The sequence below is a fragment of the Mytilus trossulus genome, chromosome 11, assembly GCF_036588685.1.
Source record: "Mytilus trossulus isolate FHL-02 chromosome 11, PNRI_Mtr1.1.1.hap1, whole genome shotgun sequence".
Classification (NCBI taxonomy): domain Eukaryota; kingdom Metazoa; phylum Mollusca; class Bivalvia; order Mytilida; family Mytilidae; genus Mytilus; species Mytilus trossulus.
This window is the reverse complement of record NC_086383.1, coordinates 47,050,032-47,071,132: the sequence shown is the minus strand read 5'-3', so window position 1 is coordinate 47,071,132 and position 21,101 is coordinate 47,050,032. Positions and strand designations below refer to the sequence as shown.

General features: G+C 33.3%; 1 protein-coding gene across 1 annotated transcript in view; it reads left to right on the top strand.

Annotated features, from left to right (window-relative positions):
- LOC134690098 (prolyl 4-hydroxylase subunit alpha-1-like) overlaps window positions 1-20,599 on the top strand; it is a 52,698-nt gene extending 32,099 nt beyond the window's left edge. The window contains exons 7-12 of the mRNA XM_063550070.1: window positions 2,412-2,482; window positions 8,831-8,996; window positions 10,698-10,784; window positions 14,073-14,141; window positions 16,876-16,972; window positions 17,752-20,599. Of these exons, the coding sequence (XP_063406140.1) occupies window positions 2,412-2,482; window positions 8,831-8,996; window positions 10,698-10,784; window positions 14,073-14,141; window positions 16,876-16,972; window positions 17,752-17,816 (555 nt within the window). The 3' untranslated portion in view covers window positions 17,817-20,599. The remainder of the gene's footprint in view (window positions 1-2,411; window positions 2,483-8,830; window positions 8,997-10,697; window positions 10,785-14,072; window positions 14,142-16,875; window positions 16,973-17,751) is intronic.
- Window positions 20,600-21,101: the final 502 nt, after the last annotated feature.

Below are 21,101 nucleotides of genomic sequence, written 5' to 3'. Positions count from 1 at the left end.
TATTTCAGTATGATGTATGTCATATTTGACGATACGGCTACATTATGGCTTGTCCAAAATGGATTCCTCTTGACTTTTGGGCTTTGGTTCGGGATAATTGCTATTTTTTTTTACTCTGTTCACTCCAGGTAGTACTACATGCATCATTCGAAAACTACATTTGGGTGGCACTGATTTTAACACAACACAATTTAGAACTTACAGCAGTTGCACAATAGAGATGTGCATTCCAAACTTGTTACAGCAGATGCACGCATTGCAATACCGACTTTAAAAGTGTGGTTGACACACAGCACTTGTAGCAAACATTGTTTTGTTTTAGCATTTTTAGGATTTGGCGAATGATGTCCTAATGCTAATTACATGTCCTGCGGGCTCCGTTCTGAGCCACCTAATCAGTTGATCTATCTGGTCCGAGTCTGAAACTTTTAACTCGTCAATGGCTTTCTTGAAATTGGCAGTCCATTTTTGAAAGGATTCATACTGGTCGTTAAAGTTTGTATTACAGACGAACAGCTAGGCCCTCACGTAAACTTAATCTAGTTATCTATAATATTGGGTTGATTTATTGGTGTGCATAATATATTTCCTCTTAAACTCACAAATTTTTATTAATACATGTTTGTTCTAATATCTGGGGAAAAAGTATCTTCCAGTGACACAGTATCAGGCTTGACAGCAAGTGTTTATGACGGCATGTTAAATGTCACGAATGGCACATACTCTGTTGCTTCCTCTTTGCTTTGCTAAACAAATTACATACGTTTGAGCTTTTGCTTTCCCAATTTTTCTTGCTTTCACTTGCTTTTATTTTATAACTAGCAGTTTAAGGGCTCATTTAGAGTAGTTGATGCTTTCCGAAAAAAATAAGTGGAATATTAGTTTAGGCAAACGACCTCAAGCTTATTACGTTATTTGTCAAGTTTCTCAGTGCAGGCTTCTTGGCCCCTTTTTGTCAGTCCACGTATTCGCCTTGTTTCTGCCATGTCAAAATAATTTTCAACTGACTGTACACCATTCACTCACAGTTCCATTACTGCCCGTGCTGTATGATCTTAATCCATGATGTTATTCAACCAACAGATAGTCCGATAAAACCAAACCTTGGACAAGGTCCTTGTTTGATGCCTATGACACACAAGCTGTGTTGCGTACTGTCACAGAAACAGTTAGGTCGTTCCTAGTTCAATTCCCGTTCAGGGATGAAAATTTCAGGGACTAAACTTTTGGCTCTCCTTTGACACCATTTGCGAGTTTGGTCTTGAAGAAACGATGATAGTCCGTCGGAAAGTGACGATAAATGGCTGACCCGTGTTAAGATAAAGAGAGCCATATATATTGCACGTAAAAGACACCTTTGTAGATCTCGAAATAGAGCATGCTTATGTCGCTACAAGCAACATGCAAAGTGGAAAGGGATGAATCTAAGTTGCAAAACTTGTTTCCCAATCTACTATAAATAAAAAAGGCATTCCTTGGCACATAGTGAATTGACTAAAACCTGTCATTATATATACAGATCAGGCCAGTATCGACGTAGCTTATTTTATTTCGATTTTTTTTATTTATAGTAGATTGTTATGAATACTAGTAGACAGAACAAAAACATATTCAGGTGTTCTCATTTTATAAGAAAATTGCCTCTACTATGAATATTAGTAGATAGAAAAAAAAAACATACTTAGGTGTTCTCATTTTATAAGAACATTGCCTCTTTTATGAATATTAGTAGATAGAAAAAAACATACTCAGGTGTTATCATTGTATGAGAACATTGCCTCTATTATGAATACTAGAAGACAGAAAAGGCCATTCTCTATACTGTTTCCCTTTGTTTTGTGATGATTTGGCCATTCTTTGAAGGAGTTGAATATTTGTTTAATTATCCTCATAAAATATTATAAAAAACTTGTTAATTGTTTGACAAATAATTATTATCCGCGTGTTAACTCATAGTAATATGACTCTCGTGAAATTTAATGGCTTTACAAATAGAACTAGTGGGTCATTGAAAATCTTTCTTATATATATCTTTTGATAAGGGAGTTGCATTTAACAATTTTGGTGTTATGACATCGTCCGGTACCGACGTAATATAGACAGTTTCTGATTAAATAACCAGAAGGATATTCAGGGCGTGTTTTTCAATATTTCCCGAAAAGTAGTACAATGATTTTGAAGAAGTCTTCACTTTAATGGTGATGGTTCAATTACGCAAAGCAATTGTTAAAACATAATTAAATTAAAGATTACAAAGAAAAAATCATTCAATGGTTTGTCTTGTAACTGTATATTTGTGGTGTATTTACAATATTTTCCCCAATAAGGCAATGCCTTTACATTCTGTGTTGACGATAACTGACCCAATTAAAAAACATAAAATATTAAAGTGAATGTTCTTTTCTAAATAGTTCACAAGATCAACTGTTGTCCGCACAGGGAATTATAGAACGGTAGCTGACTCAATACGAATAAGTCAAACGTGAGTAGAAATAAGACATTCATCTTTAATGGTAATGAAACCTTTTAATTTGGAAAACGCAGGATCCTCAGTGGCTTATTAATCTAAGTGTATCTCTCTACATACATGTTTTATTAAGATGTTGATATGCTGCAACAAGAGTAGTCGTTCATTATTTGTTGGTATTTATGGAAACTCCCCAAACAAATATGCAAAATTATATAATATAAGGAGATGATTACCCGGATACTACAAGAAATAAGGAGAAATTTAATGGTTTGAAGAAGAGAAGACTTTATTTTTATAGTAGAAGCCATTGAAAATTACGCTTATGAATATAACGTCTGAACTGTAATACAGAATAATTTGATTTAAATTTATGAATTGAATAGAATCAATTTATTTATCCGGGAAGTAGTCCGAGATTACTCTGACGTCCAACGGCTGTTATGCCAGACAAGCTGAGGCCGTGGGACGTCAGAGCTTGTCCCGTATCAAAAAGTGGATATTTGCCCACCCAAAATGGATGCGCTACTTCATCGCTTCTGGAGCCGACTGAGGGCCTTGGAATTATATAAATCGGGCATCAATCTTTTCATTTTTCATTTATCTTTTCATATATGTAAGTTTCACCTACCTGCCAACCTTCATTTTTCTATATTTAAACAGTTTTTACAGACTCGTCGGTTTATGCATTATGCCTTTCATTTTCAAAGATTATCACGTGACCACGAGAAAACAGTGCAAATAACCATGATGTAACACCTCGTTCATTTAGGATGCAAGTTACCTAAATGTCCGAGAGCTTCCGATTGTTATCGTGGTCGGCACTAGATGCTTACTACTGATTTCATATAAAAGAGGTGAAAAAACGTGGTTGCTTCTGAATGTTAACACATCGATCTCCTATAAAGGAGGTTAAATAATATAAATATTTGCATATTTGAGTCTCGAGGCCACAAACTCTCTCGTAACTTGACGTCCATTTGAAAGTGAAAGTCAAAATGCACAAATCGACGGGTCTCTCTTAAAATATAGAAAAATAAAGGTTGGCAGGTAGGTGAAATTTACATATATGAAAAGATAAATGAAAAATGAAGAGATTGATACCCGATTTATATAATTCCAAGGCCCTCAGTCGGCTCCAGAAGCGATGAAGTAGCGCATCCATTTTGGGTGGGCAAATATCCACTTTTTGATACGGGACAAGCTCTGACGTCCCACGGCCCCAGCTTGTCTGGCATAACAGCCGTTGGACGTCAGAGTAATCTCGGACTACCGGGAAGCAGACTTAGGAATTATTGACCCCGATGAGAAGAATTTGTACTGATACTAACCAACATGCGACTGACATTGTCTGATGTAATCAAAACTTAGAATAGCGTAGCGCTTAAGTACATGATAAATTAAAATGAGTGAGAAATTTTGGCTGATTGATACAGATCAAATGTACCCATACCTTGTTTTTGGTATATGCTTAGGAGCATTTCTTTTTATCTTGATATCAACCAAGATGTGAAAGACAGTGTCTGCTAAAATCGAAAATAGACCAACTAAGGGACAAAACACATAGAATGAGGAATTGAATCTATCAAGAACCCTTATATAAACATATATTGCAGTATTCAGTGATACATAATACAAACATGAGAGTGTGGGAAAGCAATAAGAAAATATTTGATGAATTCAAACTGATCAAATATTATGAAAATGGGAACACTATTAAAATGATATCTAAAGTTATATACCCAGTGGATGTTTTGTTATATAATTACACCTTATATAAGAATGCCAGCTTTTGATTGGCTGATAGCGAGTGTATTTTTCGCATATTCTATCATTCTTTTCCGAATTTCAAACGAATCTGCCTGTTTTTCACCACTGCCGGTGAACATGCCTCAAATACCATGGTATTTGCCATTTTGGATATTCATATTTTACCCTCGCTAGCATCTTCCCGCCATTTTTTTCGGATATGACGTTACATAAAGACAGCGCGAACGCGTATACATACCTGTATAGTTCCCGCGGTATATTTTATGACAGTACTTGTCCTCAATTGAATATTTCCTTTTCCTAGTACAGAGAGTTTAAATTAAAATTTATTCGGTGTAATTGAACAGATATATCATGTTATGGAGGGGTATTTGCAAAAAATACAAGTCTTGGGACAAAATTTCCCTTGCCCAGCGGCTCGGGAAATTTAAGTCCCTCGACTTGTAGTTTTCGCAAATACCCCTCCATAACATGATTTATCTGTTCAACAACATTCGGCACGTCTTCGTATTTTTTCACACCAAAATAGTATTACGAAATTATACCAGATACTACAAGAAATTTTACCAGAATAGTTAAAAATAAATAGCTAAAACTGAAGCTTGTAGCACTTTGAAAGCTTCGGTAGTTGAAGGTGTTATAAACGGAAAACATTGGTGTTTTAACAGATTATAGGATCATAACGAAATATTTGTACTGAATTTTTAAAAACAAACTGTAACTGTTTTGCAAAAAACGTGAATATTCACTTAAAGCAAAACAAGAAAGGGGGATTTTATATTCCTGTATATCAAAAGTATCTTTAATCGGAAAGTTAATAGCCAATATGAGTGATCGGAAGGCACAATTGCAATGTCGGTCTTGCTAAGGTAGTAGATTTTTTGGAAACTCCAGAGATCGTAGCATTGTGTCATTTACAACAAATACATTCATAACGTTATATGGCAATAAATATTTGAATTGAATTGAATTGTTAAATGTCTACCTGATTCTCTATAGGTACGATGATTGAATACGCTTTGAAAAGTAAACCGTACTTTGGCTTCGTTAACCAGATTATAAAATGATGATAAATTTTACAGGCAAAAAAAATGTTATCAATAAGATGTTCCAACTTTTTGGAATTTTGGGTCCTCAATGCTCTTCAACTTTGTATTTGTTTGGCTTTTTAACTATTTTGATCTGAGCGTCACTGATGAGTCTTATGTAGACGAAACGCGCGTCTGGCGTATAAAATTATAATCCTGGTACTTTTTTACACCACTGGGTCGATGCCACTGCTGGTGGGCGTTTCGTCCCCGAGGGTATCACCAGCACAGTAGTCAGCACTTCGGTGTTGACATGAATATCAATTATATGGTCATTTTTATAAATTTTCTGTTTAGAAAACTTTGAATTATTCGAAAAACTAAGGATTTTCTTACCCCATGAGTAGATTACCTTAGCCGTATTTGGCACAACTTTTTTGAATTTTGGGTCCTCAATGCTCTTCAACTTTGTATTTGTTTGGCTTTTTAACTATTTTGATCTGAGCGTCACTGATGAGTCTTATGTAGACGAAACGCGCGTCTGGCGTATAAAATTATAATCCTGGTACTTTTGATAACTATTAGGTATGTCAATGAAAAGACTTCCTGTTAAAATTTCAAATTATAAAGCGACTACACTTGATATGATGAATACATGTCATTAAGACAGAATCGCAGCCGCATTGACAATAATTATTGACTCATCCGTAAAAACATCACTTAACACATCTAGTAGCTTGAAAAAGGATTTATTGAATAGGGGCAGAATTATTGTCTTGCTGTATGTCCACAACGAAGCTCGTATAATTATTACAATGGTTAGTTGACGTTCAGAATGTACTAGACACTTCTTTTATGACATTTCTATGTGGCATACCGCTGTCAAATAGTCATAAATCGATTAAGGGGAGACAAATCTGGGTCACAAACCAAAACCGAGGGAAGCACATCAACTATAAAAAGAAAACAACGGAACAACAAAAATACTTATGAAACGTATGAAAGCAAATGAGATTAAGGTCAGGATATTGAGTAGGTTCATTATCTCTCGTGAATTCCTGAGCTATAGAAGACATCCCTGATTATCTTATGGTTGTTGTCTTTTATACTTTTTTTGCATGACGATATATGTATAGTATCATGTTCCTTTGAATAATACGAAAACTGTGTTAATTATGTTTCTTCTCTAGCATCATGAGACTTTCAATTGACTATTAAATGGTTATAATACATTTCAACGGTTAAGACGATCTACATTTCGTCCATAACAACGGACATTTTAATGGTAGTATGTGATTTCTTTAATAATATATCAGAATAAATAAAAACTCACACTTTCATCTTTTTGACCAATTTTATTACATTCTGTAGCGTAGAAAAAGATTTTTAATGTCTGATGTTGAAGTGTGACACCGGAACAGAACAAACGTCACTAAAAAAAAATAGATCAATGAATTGCGGATTTTTTAATTCAAAATAATAAGTGTGATGACCAAAGAGAAATATGTTAAACAAATCGTGAGAATTTGTACTGGTAGATATCAACATTCGCTATCTTATTTAAATAGTAATAATAAACTCATTATGATATAGAAATTCAATTAGTCAGTTTGATATCAAGTGATACCCATTTCTCACTCGTCATGAAACCTATAATTATAATAGAAGTCATGATATGCTCGTGTGTATTTTCTGTTGACGTGTACACGTCATTTAGTTCTTATGAGGGCATTATATGGCTACATGTGTATTGATTTCAACATGAATCATGTCATTAGCTGCGGCTTAGTTATTACTATGTTTCTATCAAAACTAGCAGAATTACCATGAAGTTCTTTTTATAACAATTAAGTAAATAAACTCATCATAGAAACCATGATTAAAAACGTTATATAAACGCCAGACAAAAGACTCATCAGTGAAGCTCTAATCCAAAAAAGTTCAAAGGGCTAAATAAAGTTCAAAGTTGAAGAGCATTGAGGACCAAAAATTCCTAAAGTTTTGCCAAATACAGATACGGTAATCTATTCCTGAAGTGGAACAGTTTTAGTATTTCAAAAATTAGAAATTTTGTCAACAGTTGATTTATAATTATGAACATATCAATGGTAACTTAAGTTAACACAAAAGTGCTGACTACTGGGCTGGGTATACCCTCAGGAAAATAAATCTCCACCAGTAGTGGCATCGACCCAGTGGTTGTAAATAAACTCATCATAGATACCAGGATTACAATTTTATATACTAGTATATACGCCAGATGCGCGTTTCGTCTACAAAAGACTCATCAGTGACAATCGAATAAAAAAATGTTTAAAAGGCAAATAAAGTACGAAGTTGATAATCAACAGCGTTTTATTTTTAAGCCTTCTTTTACTTGAAGGGTACCAACCCGTAAATACACTCATCATAGATACCAGGACTAAATTGTGTATATATGCCAGACGCGCGTTTCGTCTACAAAAGACTCATCAGTGACGCTCGAATCCAAAAACGTTAATAAAAGGGCCAAATAAAGTACGAGGTTAAAGAACATTGAGGACCAAAATTCCTTAAAATTTTGCCAAATCCAGCTTAGGTAATCTATGCCTAAGGTAGAAAAGCCTTAGTATTTCAAAAATTCTAAATTTTGTAAACAGTTAATTTATAAATATAACCATATAATTCATGTCAGCACAAAAAGTGTTGACTACTAAAGAACTATACTAAACTATGTTTAACCCCAAACCTTACACCAGTTATAACACTAAATGAGAGCCGTGGTGTAGTGGTTAGTGCATCGGACTACTAACACAAAGGTTCCTGGTTCGATTCCCGTTTGGGATGAAAATTTCAGGAACTCAATTTTCGGCTCTCCCTTGACACCATTTGCGATTATGGTCTTGAGGAAACGATGATAGTCCGTCGGACGGGGACGATAAATGGCTGACCCGTGTTAAGAGAGAGCCACATCTCTTACACGTTAAAGACACCCTTGTAGATTTCGAAAAAGAGTAGGCTAATATGCCGCTACAAGGCAGCACTCGCACCCGCAAAGTGGAGAGGGATTAATATAAGTTGCAAAACTTGTTTCCCAATCCACTATAAATAAATATGTTTAAACTAACCCTAGCCTAACACATCCCCTAACACATCCCCTAATCTAACCATAACCACGAATTAATCTTAACTCTGAAGTAAAGGATCCCTTCAAGTAAAAGAAGGCCTATTTTTTTTATCTGAATTGTTTATTTTATAGTTGTATAAGGTGTAAAAGAATCTAACGGGTTTGTTTTCGGAACTTAAATAATTTGTCTATTTAATCTGTAGTTTTATTTGGTTTTTATTCCTTAGCATTGTAGCATGTGTCGTTTTTAATTTTAGTATGTAAATAAAAACTCACGTAATTGCTCTCAGTTCAAATAATTGACGATATAATTATTTCTTGATAGGCTTGATATTTACGTAAACTCCTTTTATAACATTTACTGATTCTCGTATAGGAGTTCTGATATCTTTTTGAGTTTGATAAGTATGATTGACTGACAATTGCTATAAAATTGGATTTTTTTTAATCTTATTTCAGAGCCTGGTTGTATGATGGACCTGGAATAGTTGAAAAAACGACCCACAGAGTTGGCTTACTTACAGGCTTAGCCACAAAGTCCTCGCCACGTTTCAGCAATACAGAAGCTTATCAAATAGTTAATTATGGAATAGGAGGAATGTATCACCCACACCATGATGCATTTGTAAGTTGAATAGAATATAATTCTTCAATAAATGTAATGCTATCGATTTATCTGAACTGATTTAGCCGAAATTTACTGAGAGCTAGAATATGATGCAACGTATAATTTATTATTTTCTGATCATCAACACAGATCTGTTTAGGCATTTGTATCCGTCAGAATGCATACAACAGAACGTCATGCAAATGGATCAAACTTGTTAAATTAAGCAGGAAACAAGATAGTTACCCGAAGCAACTAAAGTTTGCACCTTGTTCAACAAGTTGGTGAGAACGTTACTGTTCCCATTCCCAGTGTTGGGACCAAAGAAATATTTATTTGTCTACTTTTAGGTACAAGATTTTTGTTTAAAAAAAAGTATCGAAAAATCTCGGGAAAACATAGTAATGGAAATTCATTCTCAATATGTAATAAATAGGGATAGTTGGCGTTAAAAAAAATTAGAATGTCAAGGTAGGCATCTTTGCAAAACAGTATATAATACTAATAATTACAACCGCACATGTATTCGTCAATTGCAGAACAAACAAATCATTTATTATTCGCATCAAAGATTTCTCCATAAATTGTGAACCAGCGTTACATTCAAAAATGTTTCCATTTCATAGAAAATCTAGAAGTATGTGAGTGTTCTGAAGAAATTGAGCACATGCAAGTAAGATATCGACGTGTTACAAACATGAGGTGATTGGCATTCTAACATGTCTTCTAATTACTATGTGATACTGCATTGTAACAACATGTGTTTCAAGAGTATTGTTAGGTTAAAACATACGTCTGGAAAGCGTAGACCTTAAAACATAAGTGGTATATAATATCTACTCGCATACATGTGTTTGATCCCCAAAATCACTAATACGCGGTACGATATATGTAAATAAAGTATATTTTAAGTTAACAGATAAGTTTAGAATATAAATTCGGGCTCAATAAACCCAATTGCAACTTGATGAAAAAAATTACATCATTTGTGTGAGATTTGACCAAATTCTATTATACAGACATATAAAGAAAAACACCTCATGTTTCTGCGCTTGGAGCAAAGGGGGCAAAAGATACTGTCAATTCACAAAATTTCATGCACCTCAAATACACCATACCCGACAAATTTTGTTCACGTAAATATCACGTGAAATTCACGTAAATTTCACATGAAATTTATGTGAAATTCACATGAAATTTATGTGAAATTCATGTGAAATGAGATTCACGTGAAATTCACGTGAGCAAAATTTGCCTGTGTAAGACAAAACACTTATATTCTATGGCGTTGTGATCTAAGATTCTTCTTAGATAAATATGACTTCAACGGCTTAAGATATAAAAATCCTTTTTTCACGAAATTTGTTTTAATTAATATGTCTTTCATTTTTCTGTGACCCTTATAAATTATTGAAGGAAAATTCATATGACTCCCCATGTTATTTATAACATAATGTTGTAAACATTGGCTATGCGAAAATAATAGACAGGGTGAGAGACAATGGTGTACGACCCGGAGGGTTTTTGTTTTGTTCTTATCTTGTGCTGTGACATTACTATCCTGGGTTATGGAAGGGTTGGGCGCCTGCAATCATGTTTAGCCCCGCAATGGTTATTCGTGTGTCTGTTCCAAGTCAGGAGTCTGTAATTCATTGATTGTAAATTCTTTCTGCTTATAATATTTAAAAGAGTACCGTGATCAGCCTATACTTATTTCAGGAAAAACCTTTATGGGGTCCGCCAAATAAAAATGACCCACTGGAGTTGATAGGAACTGGTGACAGAATAGCGACCTGGATGTTCTATGTAAGTTTTTACAAACTATAGACACCATGTTGAAATATGAGGTAGTTCAATAAGGTAATATTCATTTTTTTACGTCCGATACTAGAAATTAAACATTCAATTTGATTTAACCCAAAATGGTCAAACTTATACACTTGCTGAACTGATATCTATAACAAAAAATAATGGCAGACATCAAGTATTATGCAAACTGGGTCAGATACCTATAAGTAAATTATATGCTATTTTTCTGGAGTGTGATAAAATTTCTTTTTTTAGCCCATTTTATGAATACACCCGTATTATTACAGCCTTTTGTCATCACAGGCTTTTTCCTATTATTGATAAACCTGAAAATCATAAACGACATTTTCTCAAATTAAAATATATAAATAGAGGTATTGATTTTATTAATTTGTCTAGCATATTCAATGACTCTTCTGTCTATAGCTTAATAACTCCATATTTTGATAATATAGAACAACCCATTATTTCGTATTCTTATAAAAAAACGAGCAGAAATTTGATTTTCAATTATACGTCAATTACAACAGACGTCAATATAGAAAATAATGTTCCTTCCACTTGAGATTGTGAAACATCTAGTTTTAAATATGTTCCCTATGGTCATGTTATCACAGGAGACCTCAACATAGTCGATGACCGTGAAGTCATAACTTTTCTAAAGAAAGGACCGAAATACCGTCCTCCATCTACAATAGATTGGAAACAGTGTCGTCAGGTCATTAAAGACGCTCTGTCTGCCTATTGTAAAAATTGGTGCAAACGTGAAAAATCCGATAAAAAAACTTTAGAGAGTTATTTGAATAAAATTATGAATACTGTTGATATTCGAATATCTCATTTAGAAAACAATTCTGAAATTAATAATATAAAACCATGATATACCCATTTCTAGAATCAAAAAACAAACTCAAGGTACTCGCAGAGCGGTTTGTGTTCGTACCGGCAGAAAAGGCAGCAAATATTGTAGTGGTGGTGTGACGCATATACTACACGAAAGTTCTTCAAAACGAAATTAGCATGGTCAAATCCTCTACATTCAGGTCAGTGCCCACCACAGAGAGTCAAATCGTTAACAAGCATACCACTGCCACTGCCCAGCTTAAAGCATCTTCCGAACATTTGAAAGTCCCTACCATGTACTGGTTACCGAAATTACACAAAAAAACATTTAAATTCCGTTTCATCTCCGCTTCGAGTAAGTGTTCTACTACTAATCTATCAGTGCTTCTAACCACCTCCCTTACTTCTATCAAAGAACTGGTTATTAACTTTTGTAATAAAGCTTATGAAAATAATGGTATTTATTATTTTTGGAGTGTTAAAAATTCTTTAGAGGTTTTAGATAAAATACATGCTTTCAATGGTCCTTACAAATCTGTTGACAGTTATGATTTTTCTACTCTGTACACTACACTTCCACACAATCTTATAAAGAAAAAGTTTTTGTATTTGATAAAATGGTCTTTCAGATATCGCAGATCAAATTTATTCGTTCATTGTGTAATCATACGTTTTTTGATTGAGTTAAGTCTGCCAATTGATATTTTATCGTATGTTTTTCTATCTTGTGATGTTATGCTATTGTTTCAGAAAAAGGGAGAAGGTTTGGATCCATTAAAACGTTTAATCCCGCTGCAAATGTTTGCACCTGTCCTAAGTCAGGAATCTGATGTACAGTAGTTGTCGTTTGTTTATGTAATATATACGTGTTTCTCGTTTCTCGTTTTGTTTATTTAGATTAGACCGTTGGTTTTCCCGTTTGAATGGTTTTACACTAGTAAATTTGGGGCCCTTTATAGCTTGTTGTTCGGTGTGAGCCAAGGCTCCGTGTTGAAGGCCGTACTTAAACCTATAATGGTTTACTTTTTAAATTGTTATTTTGATGGAGAGTTGTCTCATTGGCACTCACACCACATCTTCCTATATCTATTTCGAAAAATCTCATTGTAATTTTATTTGCTGTAACTCGTTTAGTCCTTTTTCTTTTACGAAAAAGGAAAGTATGCTAGATACACTTACTGGAAATGTGACGATATGATTGAAGCTTTAAACTTTCTGCTTGATAACATTTATGTACGTTTCGGCGATTAAGTGTATCGTCAGGTAGTAGGTATTGATACCTTCAACCTAGGTTGATACATTCAAAAATACCTACCGTTATCTGGATGATATTTTTTCGTTGAATAATCCAGAGTTCTCTAAATATACTTCAGAAATTTACACAAACGAACATATTTTAACTAAATCTAACATAAACAGCAGCAGTTGTCCTTTTCTAGATTTAGACATTTCAATTTCAAACGGGAAACTTCACACTAAAATTTACACCAAAAGAGACGATTTTTCATTTCCTATTGTTAATTTTCCTTTTTTAGACATCGATGTGCCTTTGGCTCCATCATACGGTGTTTATATATCGCAACTCGTTCGGTTTGCCCGTGTGTTCTGATATCATAGATTTTAACGAACGTAATCAATGTATCACTGGTAAATTGTTGTGTCAGGGATTTTGATACCATAAATTACTTAAAACTTTTACTAAATTCTTTCATAGATACAAAGATTTGATTAGTAAATTTGGCTATACCTGTAGAAAGCCTTTTAAAAATGGTATTTCACATCCTAAATTTTATGGTAATATTGTACTTAAAGCGAGGAAATCACTATGTGATCCTTGTAAACTCGTCGAACCTTTAAACAAACTTATAAGTAAGGGTTATCGTACCAATATTGTAATTAGATCTCTGAATATAGTTCACATTGGCACTAATATTGATTTTGTCATTAGCAAATAAAAACATAACGTAATTTCATTATCTTTTGAGGCGAGATGTATAGAGACACAGACACGTTAACTTTTATTTCTATAGAAGTCGCTCTTCACTATACTACTACCTGTCGATACATTTAGTTTTGGCATTGCACAAGTCATGTCTTCTTTGACTATTAATGACGTTAAAATACTAAATCCCTGTGATGTGTTTAAGTCGATTTTAGTCTCTGATGCATTATTTTTTACTATTAATTGGTTTTGGCTTTTAACTAGCTGTCAGTAACTGCGAGTACTCTAAAATCGTCTTTTCTTGTTAATTCGACCTGTTGATACTGTTTATAATGCTTTTTTGTTTATATGGATCTTGTTTGTATACCAGCTTTGATTATTTGTAATATCTTCATTTTTTGTGAAAAATGTGTATATTATATATTGTTTAACATAAATGTGTATATTATATATTGTTTTACATAAATGTGTATATTATATATTGTTTTACATGTTTTCAGTTAAATGACGTTAAAGTAGGTGGCGCCACAGTATTTCCAAGTTTAAATGCTAGAGTTCCTGTTAAAAAGGTAAGCCAATCATTCATGGTAACTTTATATTACGTTTAGCCATAATTTTGATACAAAACAAAGCTTTTGCTTGTAACGTCATTTTTCTTATAGCATCCATGTTAACTTGTGTTTTAAAAAGCTGTATATTTTATATGTAACATGTGGTGAGACTTTAGTAAAGTATTTGTTCTTTCTTGTCTTGTAAATCTTAAGGATTATATGATAATCCAAGTATTCATATAGGTAAGCCCAAGTAATTATTATTAAAAAAAATCTTAAATATTTTATCACAAAAGTGTCGTTAAGGATGAAATGACGTGACGTCATTTGAAACTAGGGCACAATAACCAATAACCTCTTTTTTGCCCCGGGCAATTTTGAGGTTATTACCTATGCAAATTGCATATACGACGTGTTCGTAACAAATATGCGATATTATTAGATTATTACATGGCATATTTCCTTTCGCATGTATTATCAGCCCTAGATTCAATATCATCAGAGCCGCATGGCATGATAAAACATGCGATATGAAAAATGACATGTTATGATCTTTTTATGATATGCTTCAATTATGGAGAAAAATATCAGATTCATATATTGATCCTTTTACCTGGTTCCCAAATAGAAGTTCAAAGAGTGAAAAGTTCACGGACGTCGGACCCCAAATTTAGTACATTCGATATGAAATCTTTCTATGATATGACTCCACAAAGAAGAAAAACCTTTTAATAAGTATCCAAATAATTGTTTTTTTTTGTACCCTACTTTGTAATTTTTTCTACTAAACGTAGCATTCAGGTGTATTTTCCTGGATACCGAGTATCACCGGGGTGCCATGTGATAACGTTACGGAAAGGCATATGATAAACTTTTCATATCAGCCCGCTAAGCACCAATTCGAAAAATATGGAATTAACGTTAATTAAATGCAATTATCATATAGTAAAAATCTTATATTATTTAGTCGAAGTATATTTTTTTTATTAATTTTATTTTATCAATACACGTAATGCATAATCATAATAATATACAAAGGTATATAAATTATTCTTTACAATGCAGATAATACAATGTCAGATAATTATAATCAAATTGATTTTAACAATTCTTACAATAACTAATTCTTGAGAACAATTTGAGTTTTCTGCTGCAAACGAATTTGTCTATGTTTTGTTTTATTTCTATAGTAACATTTTGAAGAAGAAAAACACATTTGATAGAGAAAAATAAAAGAAAAAAGTAAAAAGTTTGTCAAAAAAAAAAAAAAAAAAAAAAGTTTGAAAGCAAGAACAAAAAGATTTGGTCATCCGCGGTTTGCTCTATATATTACTGCCTATATGATATCTGATTCAAGAAAGATGGAAAGTAAAAAGTCAGATTTTTAGGTGAAATAAGCAAATTTAAAAAACAAAAGTCTCATGTATTTGTGTGATTGTTCTCAGTATAAACACCGAAAGTGTCAGCTATTCCATTCTCTCTCAAACTGTTCTTGGTTTTGTTTGTAAATAGCTACAGTTTTTTTCAGTACAGTACACCAGATCATTTAACTTATGTTTGAGTGCCTGAAGTGATAGAACTTTTTTCAAACATCGACCTGAATAAATATAAATATTTAATACAGAGCAATATCTTATTTTGTACATTTATTATTTATCATATACTTAGACTAAAAAACATATGATTTTTACTGTATGATAATAACACCGAATTAACGTAAACTTAATGTTTTTCGAATTGGTGCTTAGCGGGGTGATATGAAAAGTTTATCACATGCTTCGATTGTTTCCACATAATTTTCCGTAACGTTATTGCATGGCATTCTGGTGCTACTCAGCAAATTCCGGAAAATACAAATCAAAGGTACGTTTTCAGTGAAAAACATTACAACAACATTAAGTAGTATACAAAAAAAATTGATACTGGAAAGTAACATTGTGTGTAAAATAATAAAAGACAATATTAAATAAATGCATTTTTTTAAAGTTTCAAACATAATTTAGAAAGTTACTTCTAAAAAGTTGACTTTTCCAAACAGTGTTAATTATGTATATTGTTGATTCATCTATATTAAAATATTTTTCTCCTTCTTATGATAAAAAGATTTCATATCGAATGTATTAAATCTGGGGTCTGACGTCCGTGAACTTTTCAATCTTTGAAACGCTATTGAGAACCACGTAAAAGGATAAATATACATGAATCTGTTATTTTTCTCAATTGTTGAAGAATATAATAAAAAGATCATAACATGTATTTTTTTTTATATCTCATGTATTATCAGCCCTCGGTCAATATCATCCCTCGAGTCATGCGGATCTTTGGCTGATATTGAACCTAGGGCTGATAATACATGCGATATGAAAAATGCCATGTACTATAATCTGATAATATAAAAATATATAACTTCTCTAAATATTAGCACAACAATGCAAAATCTGCAAATTTGCGAAAGCATTTTTTTCATTTCTTCCCTCGCCAGGATTCGAACTCATGCTCTTCGTATATCAAGACAACAGCAACTGCACTGTAACCATAGCTCTTGACAACTCTTTGATACAACGAAAATTTGAAAAGAATTTATCTCTAGAGTTAGGCTAACCGTAACTTTACGTTACGACCATCCACTTACAACCAGTTAAGGTGTTTATACTAATGAAACTTTGAAAACAAACGTTAACATTTCTAAAATAAAGTCAGTGAACTAAACATAGTAATATCATGTGAGGTAAGTCAATCTTTTTATTTCTAGGGCTCGGCTGCTTTCTGGTATAACTTACTTCCAAGTGGAGAAAATGACCAAAGAGTATTACACGCAGGATGTCCTGTTGTTATTGGTTCTAAATGGAGTAAGCAAATCATAATCAAGTACTAGTAAATGATTCTCACGAAATATGATATGAATGCTGGAAAATGATTTCCTCGTATTCGTTTACACGGAAGGAAATTATAGATATATTGTTTAAATAATAAAAAAGAAAGGCGACATGTTATGATTTCTAATGACACAACTATCAACATGAGACCTTATGACGTAGATGTATGGCCATATAATATCCTTTAAACAACTTATTCCCATAACGCTCTGGGGCCATGTCAACGAAACTGTCCTAGGACTAAGACATGTATTAGGATGGTCTTAGGACACGTCTAAGTCCTAATTCGGGTTAACGAAAGTCTCCTTAAATAAGATGTGTCCTAAATTTGGTCCTAAAGTAAGGATATACAATTAGGTGTCTAAGGATAGTCCGAAAGGTTACATCGTCCTAAAACGTAATAAAAACAACAAATATGGCATAAACTCAATACTAAAAATATTAATACAATATTAAACTATCATTTAATTTAGATAAAATTTAAAAACAAAATATTGTTTAATGTCTGTTAAAGATTTAATTGTATTATATTAAATTATTTCGTGTTGCATTTTTTGAAGCCTTAACTTTACTTTTATCATAAGCAACATATTTTGAATAATTCAAATATGGGGAAAAGTTTACTTCTTTTTTTACCTAATCCTGATTCGTAGATTATTTTTCTAAATATCAATTTGTAATTCAATTACACGTAGAAACTTAACAAAAAAATATAGACTCGAATGAATGACTATGTTTTATGTATGTTTCAGTTGGTAACAAATGGATACGTGAAGGTGGCCAGATGCGTCAGAGACCTTGCGATCTTAACCCGTAACAGAAACTATTCTATATGTGGACCTTGCGATCTTAACCCGTAACAGTAACTATTCCATGTGTGGACCTTGTGATCTTAACCCGTAACAGTAACTATTCCATGTGTGGACCTTGTGATCTTAACCCGTAACAGTAACTATTCCATGTGTGGACCTTGTGATCTTAACCCGTAACAGTAACTATTCTATATGTAGACCTTGCGATCTTAACCCGTAACAGTAACTATTCCATGTGTTGACCTTGTGATCTTAACCCGTAACAGTAACTATTCTATATGTAGACCTTGCGATCTTAACCCGTAACAGTAACTATTCTTTATATAGACCTTGCGATCTTTACCCGTAACAGTAACTATTCCATGTGTGGACCTTGTGATCTTAACCCGTAACAGTAACTATTCTATATGTAGACCTTGCGATCTCAACCCGTAAAAATAACTGTTCTATTTAAAATGCTTCAGAGTCTTTGCGATCTTAACCCGTAACAGTAACTATTCTATATGTGGACCTTGTGATCTTAACCCGTTACAGTAACTATTCTATATGTATACCTTGCGATCTTAACCCGTAACAGTAACTATTCCATGTGTGGACCTTGTGATCTTAACCCGTAACAGTAACTATTTTATATGTAGACCTTGCGATCTCAACCCGTAAAAATAACTGTTCTATTTAAAATGCTTCAGAGTCTTTGCGATCTTAACCCGTAACAGTAACTATTCTATATGTGGACCTTGTGATCTTAACCCGTAACAGTAACTATTCTATATGTGGACCTTGTGATCTTAACCCGTAACAGTAACTATTCTATATGTAGACCTTTCCATCTTAACCCGTAACAGAAACTATTCTATATGTAGACCTTGCGATCCTAACCCGTAACAGTAACTATTCTATATATAGACCTTGCGATCTTAACCCGTAACAGTAACTATTCCATGTGTGGACCTTGTGATCTTAACCCGTAACAGTAACTATTCCATGAGTGGACCTTGTGATCTTAACCCGTAACAGTAACTATTCTATATGTAGACCTTGTGAGCTTAACCCGTAACAGTAACTATTCTTTATATAGACCTTGCGATCTTAACCCGTAACAGTAACTATTCTATATGTAGACCTTGCGATCTTAACCCGTAACAGTAACTATTCTATATATAGACCTTGCGATCTTAACCCGTAACAGTAACTATTATATATGTAGACCTTGTGAGCTTAACCCGTAACAGTAACTATTCTATATGTAGACATTGTGATATTAACCCGTAACAGTCACTATTCTATATGTAGACCTTGCGATCTTAACCCGTAACAATAACTATTATATATGTAGACCCTGCGATCTTAACCCGTAACAGTAACTATTCTATATGTAGACCTTTCGATCTTAACCCGTAACAGTAACTATTCCATGTGTGGACCTTGTGATCTTAACCCGTAACAATAACTATTCTATATGTGGACCTTGTGATCTCATGCAATCCGTAACAGTAACTATTCTATATGTAGACCTTACGATCTCAAACCGTAAAAATAACTGTTCTATTTAAAATGCTTCAGAGACTTTGCGATCTTAACCCGTAACAGTAACTATTCTATATGTGGACCTTGTGATCTTAACCCGTTACAGTACCTATTCTATATGTAGACCTTGCGATCTTAACCCGTAACAGTAACTATTCTATGTGTGGACCTTGTGATCTTAACCCGTAACAGTAACTATTCTATATGTAGACCTTGCGATCTTAACCCGTAACAGTAACTATTCCATGTGTGGACCTTGCGATCTTAACCCGTAACAATAACTATTCTATCTGAAATGCTTCAGAGGCTTTGTGATCTTAACACGTAACAGTAAATAGTCTTTTACAAGCATCAGTAAGCAAATTACAATTATGTAGACCATCAAGTTGACAGTTTTAAGATTATCTACTTAGGAAAGATTAAAAAGAGATTTTATTTCGGAAATTCCAAGTTTCCATTTCATAAAAATCAGTTGATAATAGTGATATTAATGACCACCTATCATCTGATATGAACAATTTTGTTTTGTTTTGTTTTTCCTCGATATGTCGGAGTTCTGACATGACACGTGCAGATTTTTTGTATAAATGTTGATATACTCTATCATAAAAGAGTTTCCAATTAAATATGAAGTCCGATGTTTTGTTTCGTACCAAATATTACCTGTTAACATTTGTATAAGTTGTCAATGAATTTTGTCTACATAAATGGCAACTATTCACATACATAATTAACGGATAGTATCAATTGTATAAGTAAGTAAGTAAATTATTTATTATAGTGACATGTTTCACAAAATTTATAATACAATGATATATAAAAACAATAATTAGAACACCCGACCCTTTGGGTCTATAAGTCACTTTAAACATAGATTTCAATGGTACGACGAACAAAAATAAATAAAATGTTATCGAAAATGTTCATATAAAAAGTTTTTTCTCTTATTGAAAGCTTCCAATAGATATTTAGCAGTTTTTCTCGGGTTTTGACATAGTAAATATTTAAACTGTTCTTCATTTGAAAGTATACATAAATTGTCTATTTGAGAGAAATGTTGCAGTCGCAGATTGTTATAAAAGTTACAGTTGATAAGGAAATGAAATTCGTTTTCCACACAGTTATCGCTACACATTTTACATAAACGGTCACATTCGTCTTCACCTACAAAACGACCAGTTTCTAACCTGAGTGGAAGAATGCCACACCTGAGTTGCGCTATTATGGATCTTTCAGTACGGTTAAGATTAAGTTCAATGTATTGTTCACAGCAGTATTAAGATTTTATGAGCCTGTATGTTCATAGTTTCGGAAAGTTTGTTAAACCTTTCTGCCAATCTGCGGAGCATTTATCTTTGAGCAATGTTTCACACATCAGTGAATCGCAAGTGTTTTTTGTAATAAAATTGTTCTCTAGTCCTATAACTGACATAATGTTTTTCACTTCGGATGACCAATTGTTCATGCAAATTTCGTAGTCCCAATTGAAGACGCGTTTACATATACGAGTGTCGTCCATTGATATAAGCTTGTTCCAATACCTTATCATATTGCACCATCGTCGTTCCTTTGAGTTCACCCAACCAACTTCACCGTTAATTGCAAATGTCGGTGCAAATTTATGGACGCCAAGAAAATAACGAATTGCTTTGTTCTGGATTTGATTCAAGCAAGCAAAGTCTTTGTATCCCCAGATCGAAGAGCTGTAGTCAAGCACTGGTACTACACAAGAAGTAAAAAGTTTCTCAAAAGTTTTAATTCCG